The sequence below is a fragment of the Phyllobates terribilis genome, unplaced genomic scaffold (genome assembly GCF_046119375.1).
Source record: "Phyllobates terribilis strain yellow unplaced genomic scaffold, ASM4611937v1 Scaffold_4__5_contigs__length_816908805, whole genome shotgun sequence".
In the NCBI taxonomy this organism is placed as follows: Eukaryota; Metazoa; Chordata; class Amphibia; order Anura; family Dendrobatidae; genus Phyllobates; species Phyllobates terribilis.
This window is the reverse complement of record NW_027362764.1, coordinates 703,363,429-703,378,413: the sequence shown is the minus strand read 5'-3', so window position 1 is coordinate 703,378,413 and position 14,985 is coordinate 703,363,429. Positions and strand designations below refer to the sequence as shown.

Genomic DNA, 14,985 nt, shown 5'->3' with positions numbered 1-14,985 from the left:
CAGCCAACAAAGAACGCCCCACAAGCGAGCAAAGCTCCACAAACAGCTTTAGAAAATTCATCTTCATATATTTAATTATAAAGAATCAATCAGCCTTATAAAAAATCCTGCCGTATCATAATTTACAAACAGTGACACATAAAATTGTGGCATAGCAGAGACAGCGGGCAAAAAAAAAACACGCCTCGTAGCTTGGTATAGTAAAAGTATGTGCACACTATGTCTTATTCAGGTTGGTCCGCTCCATATTCTGCTTGAAAAAGAGCTAAATAAATGCTAAAAAGAATGAACACATGCACTGCGATGTAAAAACCACTTGCTGTTTATATGTTCCATTTTTTGAGAATTTGTTTTTAAATATGCTTGAGGTTTCCAAAAGAAGCCAGGCGGCTAAAAGGAGTGACCTGACCATTTTTCAGGTGGCTCATTAGTTAACACAATACAAGTTTTAAAAATACGCCGATGGCAAAGATGTCACAAACGACAACCAAAAAGATGCCAAAAAGAAGCTGGCGATTCCTGAGACTGGGAGGTGCTGAATTTACTTCAGGTCTTCCCTGTTCTTAGTGATTACCCAGCTATTTTAATAAGCTGTCAGTGCCAGGTAGCTGCCAGTTGTAGCTTTCAGCTCTTTGGTGTGTTCTCTGCGCTCTGAACTCAAACATTCTGATCTTTTGTTGCTGGACCTTGGATTTGCCTATTGACTACCCGTTTGTGTTACCCCTTTTGCCTTGACGCACTCTGACCTTGGAATTCTGACCCCAGACTGTGACCTAACTACGCCTTTGTCTCTTCCCTCCTGAGCCTGGAATCTTTGACTACCCTGACTCCGGACTCCTTGACTACCCTGACTCACTGCTTGTTCATGAGAAGTGACTCAGCATCACACCTCTGATGTGGCTCCATAAGGATATCTAGTGGATATGTTTTGATGCTTGCGCCAAAGCCAAATTTTTTGTTAATAAGTGATGTGCACAGAATCTGCAGGTAAACCAATATGCAAATTAGCTTTATTGCAGAAGGAAACAAAACTTGCTAGTGCCATTAACTAAAACAGCTACCTTGTAAGTCAATGAACAACTCTTTATCAAGACTTGCAACATAACTATCCATGTTGCAAGACTCGCTAAAGAGTTGGTTACTGACTCGCAGGGTGGCTACCTCCAATAGGTGTCACTCACAAGACAGTTTTCTTTCCTTCTGGCAGATGGCTAATTTGCATGTTTTTCCCATAAAGTACTGCCAACAAAACTCATACAGAACTGGTCTCCAGGAGGGAAGCTTGTCTCCCCTCAAAATTGGTTAAATGGACTACACCTAATGCTGATCACAAAAATGTCTCCATACAATGTCAGAAATGAAGCCACTTTGTATAAGCCATGACAGTGCTGCCTTCTGACACTGATCAATTGGATGTAATAGTTGTCTCTTTTTATTTTCCTACTCAGCAATGTTAGTTACAGGGGGCACAGTGACTACTCACATATGTGCAAGAAAAGATTCTCATTGTCTCCAATAAATGTAGATGTTATTTTTTTTCTATCGGGACTGGTTGACAATGAAGAAATAATGAGAACCAAAACAATTTACACACACATTTCCAAGAAGAATAACAGAGGGACGGCACAGCACTAGAGTTTTAGGAAAAGATGTTTCAGAATTGTTATTTCACGAGGAATAAAAGCATTTACCAAAAACAGACATGATCTTTGGTTTCAAGCCTCTTAGCAGGAAAAAGTAATTTCAGACAGTGCTTTGGGAAATGCTCGCGAGCATCAAAGTGCAAAGAAGGACACAGTCATGTAAACATGTACTGCATGGATCCAGCAGGACAAGGCTCGGACAGTCGGTTCTCCTCGACCCACGTGGTTAGAGAAGAGACTTTGGATTCTTTTTGAAAACCACTTGATCAGAGAGCAAATGTCATGTAAACCAGCAAATCCCACCGCCAAGCAATGGGACCCCTAGCAGGGCAGAGGGCTTCCGAGCAGGGATTTCCTTTACTCAGGTCAAAAAGCTAGCCTCACATCTGAGTACTTTGGCCATGGCACAGGGGCTTGTTGGCTGCATCTTCTTAAAAATCTAGGAAAACTTCAGATTTTTGCTACCATCATAAAATAATTTAGGGAAACATCACATTTTTTTTTTTTAGTTCTGCTTGAACATCACTTTTAAAATGTTCATCTTACCCTGCATCCATACTGCTAGAAGGCTGAATATAAAAAACCCCATAAGAAATCACACCGGAGGCGTCTTCTTTGTGTCTCAACCATCTATCAGTACACAGCTTATTAAAGGGAACCTGTCACATTGAGTATAGTGTCTGCTCTGTAGGCAGCATGTTTTAGAGCTGAAGGAACTGAGCAAATTGATATAAGGTTTTGTAGGAAATTATTCAGTATAACTTTTAATCAATACGGTTTCTGTACTTAGGAGTCCAGTGGGAGGTCCTACATATGGACCACACACTGGAATCCTAAGCATACACTTAAATTAATAAATTACAAATTATATTGAATCTTTTCCCTACACAGCCATATATCAAACTGCTCAGCTCCTCCAGCTCTATAACATACTTCTGGCAGATCAAACATTAAGACAGATTTTCCGTCATGATCTTTTTCCCATACCTGGGACTTTTCAAGAAAAATAGAAAATAATTCAGTCTTCACTATTAAGAATATTCTTTGTTTCAATTATTTACAATTATACAATAAAACCATGTTCCAATATAACATTGGCTCAGTTTTCAAGTAAAACTCCACAAACTTGGAATTTTCCATTCATATTGTTTACTTCACTTTAAGCCAAAAGGGCTTTTATCTCCTGAGTTCCAGCACTGGTTGTTAATGTGCATTAATGATCGTACAGTTTATTACATATAAACGGAAAAATCACTTGAAGAACATCAGACTCAAACAGGACATGGCAGGGGGGTAACTGCGCCTGGTGCGCCCTCATGCAGATCTCAAAACATTTCTAGAATATGACTGACCCCATGTGAAGGGGGGAGACTCAGATACTTTGGTGCAATCTTGCCCAAATCCATTCAATCTTTCCTCTGAATAAGTAGGTACAATGGCGGTAATTTTTCTTTTTCTTCTGTTTTGCTACTATTACTTGCTATCCTACATCTGTTATACTTACAGGAACAGTTCTACTAAATCTGAAGCAGATCAAAGTGGAAGCAAATATTATCTATATGCCATAACTACCTACAATGCGAGTCCCACCCGCTGGCATTCTCCATACTAATCAGCATTTCCATGGAAGTCTATGAAATCTATGGAGAGCTTCATGAGCATTAAACTGCATTTGAGACGAATACTGCATTCTATTAGCAATTTTAGACATATCCAGATATGCCATAAAGGCTCAAAGAAAACCCGTCACTTGCCACAAATATGTAATTTTGTTACTTGGTGTAAATGTCGCTGTTCTCCTGAATCTGGAATCTTTTTTTTGGGTTTCTGAGCCTCTGTGTTCCTGAGATAAGCTTCCTCTTCCCTGCATATAAATCTAGTCTTGTAATTCAAGTAGGTGTATGACCTTCAAGTCTTCTTTCTGGGAGTCTTTTTGATGATCACACCCAGTTGGCCAAATGACTAGCTTTTCATATCGGGAAGATGGGGCTATACCTCAAGACTGGAGAGACTCAGGAACAAAAGAAAAACAACCCCAGATTCAGGAGAACAGCGGCATTCAATACAATTTAAGTGCCATTCACATATTTTAAGATGGAAACAAAAAACGTTTAAACCCCCAGTCTACTGCCATAAGTTTGCAAGCATTTGAGAATGAAAGCCATCTAGCACTATACCTGGTGCTGAAGCGCTGGCTAGCAGATAATGTGCTTCAGGAGATAGATAGATAGATAGATAGATAGATAGATAGATAGAGATACTATAGATAGATACTATATACATACTATAGATAGATAGACAGATACTATAGATACGATAGATATTATAGATAGATACTATAGATACGATAGATACAATAGATAGATAGATGTAGGTTCTATACATGGATATATACTGCTGATAGATATGTGATAGATATAAAATAGATAGATATGTTATAGATATTAGATAGATATAGGTACGATAGATAGATACAAACAACAGAATGAACATTGAATATATGACATTTTGACTGCATTACTGCTATATAGAATATACTTATAAAATGAAGGTACTTAGCACACAAATTGGCCAATTCATGTGAGCCCACTAGCCACAACAAGGCATACCTATAAAGGGCAGGAAGTAGGATCCAGCACTAATTAAACCACCATAGACTGCAATGTTTGCATGCACCTTAGTGCATGCAGAGCGCTGCTGTATTCTTTTGTTTCTATATTATGCAGCTATAGCAGCTTGCACCTGTTCACTCTTGCTTTATTCTGTTAGGACGTGCTGGTTAGTTGTTTTTTTTTGTAGATAGATAATTAGATACACAGATTAGGTATAGAAATATTGTCACATTACCCAGTAAGCTGATCCCCAGACGGGACAAGCCTTGTCTCAGCCCTTCTCCCAGATTGTCCGGCAGTTGTCTTCTCCATTCCTCTTGCCTGTTGTAATGTTCTTCATCCAGGGAAAGCCGGTCCATGTTCCGCGCTAAACTTGTAGCCAAGTTGGTGAGGGAAGTCAGGGTTCCTAATGATAAGAAACAAGTTACTTGTATTTCTGTGGAAAGGGATTCATTTGTAAATGGAGTGATTCACAAAGAACAATTGTGACGCAGTTTGTGCAGTGTGTACAGTGTATACATATAATACAAGAGTCTGACGCTTTGGCTGGCAGACCCACCACTTCTCCACTAGATGTCACTGTCTGTACACGCTCGTCCGCTCTCTTCATTGCCGGCTGTAGCAGAAATCCGCTGGCCGGGGTAGGATTTCTAATAGCCCACAGGAACACTGAAACACACTTAAGGTTTCCCCATCTATCACGTGCAGCGGGATCTACAGCCAGCATCACGTTACTCCTGAGGGGGGTGTCAGCACATCACTTTTTGGAAGGCTCCCACAGAAGATGTATATAAGGATTTGCAATATATTGCGGATGAGTATCATATACCCATACAAGCTTAAAATCTAACCGTTTTATGAAAGGACACAATGTAATGGTGCTGGTATGTGGGGGATTTTCCTGGTATATGACCACACAGAAATATTAATATTTCTGAACTTATGATTTATTCATTATTTTTATTACCAGTACGCTCCATGGAAATGAAATCTCCCCTCTGGCAAGTCCTAGTAATAATTCAGCATCGCAGCCAGGAGTGAATATGATATATAAGCACCGAGTGTTATCATGCGTACCCCAGATCCTGCTCATGAATCCTGAGACGGCAGAAGATAATCCTATTTCTGGCTCCTACATGCAGAATACATATTGTACATGTGGGGTATCATGATTTCAATCGAGGGAGCTCTGGGGTATTGGAAAGAAGGCCTGATATCCTGGACAACCCCTAAAAACTATTAAAAAAATACTTACTAGTTCAATCCCCGCAGCTCTAGCCCTGACACTCTGGTGGTCCTTTCCCTGCAGCAATGACGCAACGTACATCCACATGACCCCTACTGCAGGGAAGGAAACGTAGCCCAGAAGGGAACACCAAAGTGTTGGCTATTGAGCAGGTGAGTATTGCTTATTTTAGGGTTATTTTTAAAAAGACGGACAATCCCTTTAAAAAATCTGCTACTTAGCACACACTTCCTTAAGTTTCCCAAGTGCTATCTCACTTCAATGGCTACAGATAAAATGTAGACCACCAGAAGACACAGTGATGTGGCTATAGGGTTTGCTTATAGACCTACATGGCTCAGAAGACAAGCGATGGTATATGTAAGGCAGGGCAGAGGGGTGATATCCTTCCAAGTGATTGATCACACTAGGAGTGCTCATTGCAAATGGATGTTTAATTTTTCATTTAGTTAGCATGTATGACATTCACTGGTGTGGTGCATGTAAAGGCATAGGTGGAGACCCAAGACCAGTAGCTCTGAGCTTACAGTTATTACATAGTGAATTTGATAAGCTAATTTTCTATAAAATCGAACAGTTTAAACTTGCATGTGACCTTCTTTTCATTAACTTTTTTTTTCTTGTTAATCATTCTTCCACAATCCCTCTAGTGCTGCACCTATTATCTGGAATGCTCTTCTTCCTACCTACAGATATTACAAGTTCTACAGGATATGTTACTTCCTACAATTAAAGAGGTTATCCAATACTTTTACATTGACGACCTATCTTTAGGATAGGTCATCAATGTCTGATCGGCCAGGGTCCGACACCTCCTATTCAAATCAACAGGAAGCGTATTAGACAGAAGCGTGTGTAGTACCCTGCGGCAGCCACTACAAGTAGACGGTCAGTTCCGCAAGTAAGTACTTCCAGCCGCCATCACCGATAACAGCTGATCGTCAGGGGTGCCGGCCGATCAGACATTGATGACCTAACGATAGGCCATCAATGTAAAAGTAATGGACAACCTCTTTAAATGTTCTTACATATCACATCTGGTCTATACTAAATATCAAGGTTTAAAGAGGACCTCTCACTGGATTTTTTTAAATTAAAAAAAAAAAAGTTCCTCCTCCAATTGTTGCTGCTCCACCTATTCCGGAAAACAGTTGTGCCCTTCCAATCCAATGTTATGCCCCTCGCTAATAAAGATGCAAGTTTTCCTTTCAATCAAATGGGCGTGTAACACAGAACACAGCCGTGTTTTGATTGGGCAGCGTCAGAGGATAAAGAACCAGCAGCCACAGAAAAGTCATGTGGTACACTCACGATTGGTTGAAGGGAAAATTTGCATCTTTATTACATAACTTTGGAACAGAGGAGTACAGAAGAAAAAGAAAATCTGTTCAAGAATCAGTGGATCAGCATTAATTGTAAGAGGCACGCAGTTTAAATTAAAAAATCCCAAGAAATGTCCCCTTTAAGAATGCTGGAAATGACATATGAACGAGTCCTATGTGTAATCTATTAAACCTTTACATTTGGTAAAAGTGGGACAACTGGTATATTGGCATGAGCAATTTCCACTCAATGTCCAACAAGATGACAATAGCTTTTGAGAAAACAGACTCCAACGTACCTTTAGAAATGTGCTTCACAAATGATGTCGTCCCCCTGGAGACGCCACTCACAAAGGCTCCGGGGCCACGGGTGAGACCTTCATATGGGAGTCTGAAGAAGTCAGCAATTCCATTCCCGATACTCCGCACGAGACTGGCAGGGCTTCCCAGAATATCTAAGGATCCAACCACCCAGCCTATATAGGGAAAAACATATTTGTGAATGGAAAGAAAATGTGCACAGAAAATATATCCATAATAGAGCTAAATACTATTTGTCTATTTGTAGCACAATAAAATAAAAAACAGACAAAAATATAAAAATACAAGTAGAATTGTTGAAGACCATCAGGCAGAAACAGAAGAAATAAAAAGGCCACAGGACCTTGGCGAGTAAACACACGGCAGTCACCATCTTTCTTTGCCGATTGCCTTTAAACACGCTGTAACCTTATTTTTTTGTACTTATTATATGAAGTACAAATCACTGGACATATACAGGGTACATATAACATTGTATAATTGTAGCTGGATCTGCTGGTAAAACTGAATGGCAACCCCCGTAAAAGCTGTAATGCAGCCATATTTCCTGTCCTCCAGAAACATATGTAATTAGAATAATGCTATTTACATGGGTTCTCTCATCAGGACAACCCCTTTTAAATACTGAGCCTAGCTTGGGATCAGCTGATCGATGCAAGTCTAGCTACATAAGTGGAAGCTGCCATTTCAAATAAGCGCCCTCTGCAGGATAAATTTAGTAGCAGATGTTGAGAATTCAAATTGTAATACATGGACCGGCCTACTCCACGATAACATGATTAGGACTCTGACTAATGAGGGGGTCCGAAATAAGAACTGCATCCTATGAGGTTGATTTGCAATAAAAAGGTGTGTGTGTGTGTGTATATATATATATATATATATATATATATATATATATATATACACACACACACACACACACACACACACACACACACACATATATATATATATATATATATATATATATATATATATATATATATATATATATATATATATATATACAGTACAGACCAAAAGTTTGGACACACCTTCTCATTCAAAGCTTTTTCTGTATTTTCATGACTATGAAAATTGTACATTCACACTGAAGGCATCAAAACTATGAATTAACACATGTGGAATTATATACTTAACAAAAAAGTGTGAAACAACGGAAAATATGTCTTATATTCTAGGTTCTTCAAAGTAGCCACCTTTTGCTTTGATGACTGCTTTGCACACTCTTGGCATTCTCTTGATGAGCTTCAAGAGGTAGTCACTGGAAATGGTCTTCCAACAATCTTGAAGGAGTTCCCAGAGATGCTTAGCACTTGTTGGCCCTTTTGCCTTCACTCTGCGGTCCAGCTCACCCCAAACCATCTCGATTGGGTTCAGGTCTGGTGACTGTGGAGGCCAGGTCATCTGGCGTAGCACCCCATCACTCTCGTCCTTGGTCAAATAGCCCTTACACAGCCTGGAGGTGTGTTTGGGGTCATTGTCCTGTTGAAAAATAAATGATGGTCCAACTAAACGCAAACCGGATGGAATAGCATGCAGCTGCAAGATGCTGTGGTAGCCATGCTGGTTCAGTATGCCTTCAATTTTGAATAAATCCCCATCAGTATCACCAGCAAAGCACCCCCACACTATCACACCTCCTCTTCCATGCTTCACGGTGGGAACCAGGCATGTAGAGGCCATCCATTCACCTTTTCTGTGTCGCACAAAGACACGGTGGAATCAAAGATCTCAAATTTGGACTCATCAGACCAAAGCACAGATTTCCACTGGTCTAATGTCCGTCCTTGTGTTCTTTAGCCCAAACAAGTCTCTTCTGCTTGTTGCCTGTCCTTAGCAGTGGTTTCCTAGCAGCTATTTTACCATGAAGGCCTGCTGCACAAAGTCTCCTCTTAACAGTTGTTGTAGAGATGTGTCTGCTGCTAGAACTCTGTGTGGCATTGACCTGGTCTCTAATCTGAGCTGCTGTTAACCTGCGATTTCTGAGGCTGGTGACTCAGATAAACTTATCCTCAGAAGCAGAGGTGACTCTTGGTCTTCTTTTCCTGGGGTGGTCCTCATGTGAGCCAGTTTCTTTGTAGCGCTTGATGGTTTTTGCAACTGCACTTGGGGACACTTTCAAAGTTTGCCCAATTTTTCGGACTGACTGACCTTCATTTCTTAAAGTAATGATGGCCACTCGTTTTTCTTTACTTAGCTGCTTTTTTCTTGCCATAATACAAATTTTAAGTCTATTCAGTAGGACTCTCAGCTGTGTATCCACCAGACTTCTGCACAACACAACTGATGGTCCCAACCCCATTTTTAAGGCAAGAAATCCCACTTATTAAACCTGACAGGGCACACCTGTGAAGTGAAAACCATTTCCAGTGACTACCTCTTGAAGCTCATCAAGAGAATGCCAAGAGAGTGCAAAGCAGTCATCAAAGCAAAAGGTGGCTACTTTGAAGAACCTAGAATATAAGACATATTTTCAGTTGCTTCACACTTTTTTGTTAAGTATATAATTCCACATGTGTTAATTCATAGTTTTGATGCCTTCAGTGTGAATGTACAATTTTCATAGTCATGAAAATACAGGAAAATCTTTAAATGAGAAGGTGTGTTCAAACTTTTGGTCTGTACTGTATACACACACACACACATATATATATATATATATATACATTGCTCAAAAAAAATAAAGGGAACACTCAAATAACACATCCCAGATCTGAATGAATTAAATATTCTCATTGAGTACTTTGTTCTGTACAAAGTTGAATGTGCTGACAACAAAATCACACAAAAATCATCAATGGAAATCAAATTTATTAACCAATGGAGGCCTGGGTTTGAAGTCACCCCTATCCGCCAACTCCTGGATAGTTTGTGGTGCAACGTGACGTTGGTGGATGGAGCGAGACATGATGTCCCAGATGTGCTCAATCGGATTCAGGTCTGGGGAACGGGCAGGCCAGTCCATAGCTTCAATGCCTTCATCTTGCAGGAACTGCTGACACACTCCAGCTACATGAGGTCTGGCATTGTCCTGCATTAGGAGGAACCCAGGGCCAACCGCACCAGCATATGGTCTCACAAGGGATCTGAGGATCTCACCTCAGTACCTAATGGTAGTCAGGCTACCTCTGGCGAGCACATGGAGGGCTGTGCGGGCAGCCAAAGAAATGCCACCCAACACCATTAGGTGTTGAGAGGAATAGGACTTGATCTCTAGTGCCACCTCCTATTCGATGTTTCAATTCTAAAAGTCAATATAGACCCCTTAATGAGCCTTGCCACATGACAGGATAAGAAGCTAAACCAGAAACTCCATTTGCAGACAAGTGTTTCAGTATGTTTGCCCCTCTTCAGTGCAAAGCAGGAGATCTGATTTGGCTGGGTGAGAGGCATCTGACTTCGGGTCTAAGCGAAAATGTTTCTCCTTGTGGACAGTGCCAAGCCGGCATCAGAAGACTTATAGGATATGCAATGCTCCTCTGGTTATTGAAATATGCAAATAGCCTCTTCACAGAGGATGATGACTTTATCTCTAGTGTCACCTATTGGATGTTGTAATCCTAAAAGTTAATATTGGCTCCTTAATGAGCCTTGCCACTCCATTTGCACACGTGTTTCTGGGTGTTTGCCGCTCCTCATCGCAAAGCAGGAGATCTGACTTGGCTAGGTAAGAGGCCTTTGACTGTGGGTCAGAGGGAACGTTTCTCCTTGTTTTCTATCCATACATGCTTACCTTGCTTCAGATTATTTGGATGTTCATGAGGCTCCTTTAGATCTGGGCCTTACGTTACAGATCAGTGTAAAAACAGAGTATTGTCCTGATATGACATAGACCCTACAATACATCATCATACTTGGATGGCTCTGTCTTTCCAGGACTGATCTCATATTTTTTACGTTCCCTTGTTTCTGCCCCTGAACGGTTGATAGCTCATCGTTGTGTTTTATATGGGAGGAATGCGAGACAGCTACGAACATTCATGACAATTACCAGAGTGCAGTACGGAGAAGCTGGACTCGCTACCAAGGTCATTTCTAGGCGGTGATGTGAAATTTACCACTTCATTCCACATCACTTCTGGGAATCAATTTATCAACAGTTTACAGTACAGCTGGCCCCAAAATAATGGTTTCCCCTTCAGGTTGACACTTTCTCTCTTCTGCACTGTGATCATATTTTGGCTTTGTACAAGCGGTCATCGTCGTCTTCTTCATAATGCAGGATCGGGGTCTCCAGCGTCTGTCCTATCAGCTGGAGCCCAACACCGGCTTTCACAATCACTACATTATAACAAGCCGGTGCAGGACGGGGTGAGGACAGGGGGAAGATAAATTACATGAGAACTGATGAGCGGATCGTTATTTGCTGCTAAAACTGCAGAACTTACAGAATCTCCCTTATTTTAAAGCAGTATTCTGGTTACAAGACGTTATCACCTACCCAGATCGCTCTGGTAACCTGAAAACCCTTGCTATGGACAGCTTTTGGGTATTCAACCTTCTTTTTTTTATATCTATACTAGCTTTTACCCGCGGCTTCGCTTGCGTGGAATTTGGTTTGCCACATTAAGTTTCGTGACAGATCATTTTAATAGTAAAAAAAAATAATCTTAATAGTAAAAAAAAATAATCATATTTAGTTACTCGTACATCCAAAATTTCAGATGTCTAACTTCAAAACTGACGGATTCCATACAATCTTTGAACCCCTATAATATGAAGAGGGAAACTCTTGAGGGTGGAATTATCAAAATTCCTTTCTTAGTGCTCATTTAAGCTATAATAGAACCTATCTGCAAATTTCAAGATGCTAAGTTCAGTGGTTTCGGCTGTGCGTTGACCGCTAGGTGTGTCAGTCAATCAGGTTTACAGTTTTATATAATCTTCGCCTGTATGGTGTGTTTATAAAAAGTAGCCCTATGTCCTTCCCCAGGCTTGAAATTATCCATATCAAATTTCATCACAAACGGATTACTAAACACTGATTAATAAACAGGACGGACTGAAGTTACTTGCGTTTAATATTGTTCGTGTTAGTAAAGAATTAGTATGTAATTGGAATAATGGACATCTGCAGGTAATTTATCTATGTGTTTTTACTGCAATATACTCCTGTAAACTATGTTATTTGATTTCTTTCGTTCAGCGAAAATGTGTAGATTTTGCGATTTAGAAACACGTGAGCAAGCTACGTATAGCTGACCGTGGGAAAAACAGGGCGTGCCTAAATGTATCCCCGCTACCTTCAAAGTTTGCCCTTGCGATTTATTGATGGTCATTGAAAATGCAACATTAAGTGGGAACTGCAAACGTTTGAAATTAAAGGGTAAGTTATTGGGTATTATTGGGATGCGTGGTATAAGAATATTTTCACCCTTAGCTTCTCCAGTTAAAATTGTGGCCTTTACAATGTGCCTGCCTAGTTCAGTGACTCGCAATCTAGTGCCATTACATAATCTCGGGGCGTCCAAGTTGCGCATTAACAAAACGGGTATACCGACCTTTAATTCGAGCTTATGAGATGGGACCTCGGATAGCTCCAAAGAGTTAAGAAACTCCACGGGGTAGCTCGTACAGTCTTCAGATGACATGACTGTGTCGATGGAGTTGTAGGTTGTTGCATCGCTGGTTACTTGGTCCAAGATAATTTTATTGATTTTCGCAACTGTTTCATTTCTTGGTGCTAGTATAGTTCTTTCACATAGCCAATTTTTATCGTGGATGTTTTGTTGCAAATTTGGAAAAACTTGAGCAATAAGTGCGTCTTCCGAATCCACAACATGACAAAATTGGTTAGTGAATAGAACCATACCTTCTTCGTCACTTTCGATTCGACCTTCACCGATCTCGAGCAGTTTCTCAGCGTACGCGCCCGACTCTAGATCACTGAATAACTGGACACGCATGTTGGTGGTGAGGTGCAGCTTTTCAACTTTGGTCCATAAATATGAGGATTTCAGACATGCGTTAATTTTGTCTGCTGCAGTGCCTCGCTCGATGACAGGCAAAGTTTGCCTAAAGTCCCCAGCCAATAAAACAACCACACCACCCATTATTGTTTGTTTACTGTGTAAGTCTTGTAGACAACGATCAAGAGCTTCGATGGCGCGTTTGTGTGACATTGTGCACTCGTCCCACACGATTAGTTTGCACTGTTGCAACAGGAGGCCACGGGCGCTGCTCTTGCTGAAATTACACGATGGGGTTTCTTCGTTCACCAGATTAAGAGGTAATTTAAAGACTGAATGTGCCGTCCGTCCACCGCTTAGCAATGTTGCAGCAATTCCAGAGGAAGCCACAGCTAATGCAACATTATGACCGCTACGAATTTTTGCTAAAAGTAAATTAAGCAAGAAAGTTTATCCTGTACCACCCGGGGCATCAAGGAAAAAAAGTCCGCCTTCACCATTCTCAACTCGTCCTACTATTTTGTGATAAATATCTCTTTGATCAGGTAGCAAACGTGGCTCAGTTTCGCAAACGTGAGCGTCTAAGTGGTTGGTATCATAGCTTAGCTCTTTTATCAACTCGTTCGACAGCTCTCCTCTACGCCGCGGTGAGGGTAGACCAAAATCGGACAATTTCTTTCCAGAAATTATTAATATTTTGTCCTCGATAAGCCCCAACGCCTCATTGAAATAGGGATCATCGTTAACGTGATCCATTCTTTCAAATCTGTGCATGATATCCTCTGATAACGCAGTTTTATACTTTTGCCAGAGTTGTAGAGGATTGTATAAACCGCAAGTGCATATCAATATGGCAAACAGCTCTCCTATTTGCGCCGGGGAGCGACATAGCACGGTCTCTTCTAAGGTGGTATCCCAGTGGATTGTCATCTTGCAACAACCCCATCTTCTCACACACCTGCCGAAAAGTTGCAAGTTCTTGACCTTCAAATGTTTTTAAATCCGAGAAGTTGGTTGGACCCCTTATTACATTCAGCAGCATACGCAAGCAATAACATTCAAAATTGCTAACGTGCACCGTGTAAATGCGACCTAGAGCGTCTCCTGCCTTCACACCTGGCCAGCCATCGACAGGTATTCCTTGTAAACGACGTTTCCATTGCTTCCGTGCGACATTCCAAGTATAGTAGCGAGGCACGTCAATGTAAAGTAATGTTTTTGCAAACGTATCACTTTGGCACAACAGGAAAAATGCAGTTAGTGTAGTTTTAGGTGGTGCTTCTAATCTGTCTCTAAAATTATTTTCCGTAAAGTAAACCCTCTCGCCATTGGGTAAATGAATCGCGAGATGAGTGACGGTTGGGTGTCTCTCGTGCAGAGGCAGACCTAAGATCCGCCACGCTGCTTCGTTACTACTAACATATCGGCCGGTTCTAAAGGTCTGCACCTCATCTCTTGGGTCAATGTTAACATTCCCTTGCTGGCGGATGTTAAAAATAGCCTGGTCGCTACCCTTATTAATATATTTACAAATATATTTTATCGCCTGTACCGTATTACATCTACATTTAAATGAGAATTAAAAATTTTTGATAAGAGTGGAGAATATGGGACCACCCAGCTATTGTCCACCAATATTTCCTGTGTTCATCTACGGGTTTTTATAATCATCGTGCGTCCACCATTCTCTGGTGCTCTGCGCCTGTACAAAGGATAACCTTTGTCATTGGTTTGAGTATCTTTTAAAAGCTTCCTCGGATATTTTTTGGTACATTTTCCTTCCTTCATGCATGGCGATGAAGAATTGAATGTACCACATGGCCCGTGAATCATATTCTTTGCCACTGTATCATAGAGCTTTTGATCGGTTTCTGGGTTTGGTATCTCAGCACATATGATTTCGTCAATTTGGTTCGTATGCAATTT

The 14,985-nt window shown here is 40.8% G+C and overlaps 1 protein-coding gene across 3 annotated transcripts in view; it reads right to left on the bottom strand.

The window, feature by feature from the left end:
• The window catches only part of VPS13B (vacuolar protein sorting 13 homolog B), a 1,155,013-nt gene that overhangs the window by 32,232 nt on the left and 1,107,796 nt on the right, over nt 1-14,985 (bottom strand). For all 3 annotated transcript variants that reach the window (XM_073679617.1, XM_073679614.1, XM_073679615.1), the window contains exons 57-58: nt 7,123-7,299; nt 4,491-4,661 (exon numbers count right to left, since the gene is read on the bottom strand). In XM_073679617.1, coding sequence (XP_073535718.1) covers nt 4,491-4,661; nt 7,123-7,299 — 348 coding nt within the window. The remainder of the gene's footprint in view (nt 1-4,490; nt 4,662-7,122; nt 7,300-14,985) is intronic.